Here is a 493-nt window from a genome sequence, read left to right on the forward strand (position 1 = left end):
CGCCGCACCTGGCACCGCGGCCGCCGCCGCTGCCGCCGCCGCCGCCGCCGCCGCCTTTGGCCAGTATCAGCCTCAGCAGCTGCAGACAGACCGAATGCAGTAGACCAGCCGTGTGGTCAAAGCGGGATTGTTCTCCCTTCCCCTCCCCGCAGTTTTCCCATATTTTTGTAGGTGATGAGAGTAGAGTGTTCATTGACTTAACAGCTTTAAAAAAAGAAAAGGAAAAAAAAAAAAAAGCTATGCTATTGCAGAGAGCAGAATTTTTTTTTTTTTTTTTTAAATACTCCAGTAGTGTCCCTGAATGAGAAAGAGGTGAGCATGAGGGGAGTCACTGCAGGTTTGGAAATGAATCCCAGAGACCCTGAGTCAACGAACCGAGGGCGGGAGTAGCAATGAGATCTCACTTTTATAATGGGGTTTTTATTTTTGCTCTTTTTATAGTATCAGGGAAGCAAACTGCCTTTTACAAGTTAGAAAACGCTGTTTGAATCTA

General features: G+C 47.1%; 1 protein-coding gene across 1 annotated transcript in view; it reads left to right on the forward strand.

Annotated features, from left to right (window-relative positions):
• The window catches only part of RBM24 (RNA binding motif protein 24), a 10,331-nt gene extending 10,228 nt beyond the window's left edge, over window positions 1-103 (forward strand). Inside the window, 1 exon segment of the mRNA XM_023737493.1 lies at window positions 1-103. This exon segment is cut by the window's left edge and continues 107 nt beyond it. Within this exon segment, the coding sequence (XP_023593261.1) occupies window positions 1-103 (103 nt within the window).
• The last annotated feature ends 390 nt before the right edge of the window (window positions 104-493 follow it).

The sequence above is a fragment of the Trichechus manatus genome, unplaced genomic scaffold (assembly GCF_000243295.1).
Source record: "Trichechus manatus latirostris isolate Lorelei unplaced genomic scaffold, TriManLat1.0 scaffold00103, whole genome shotgun sequence".
NCBI lineage: Eukaryota > Metazoa > Chordata > Mammalia > Sirenia > Trichechidae > Trichechus > Trichechus manatus.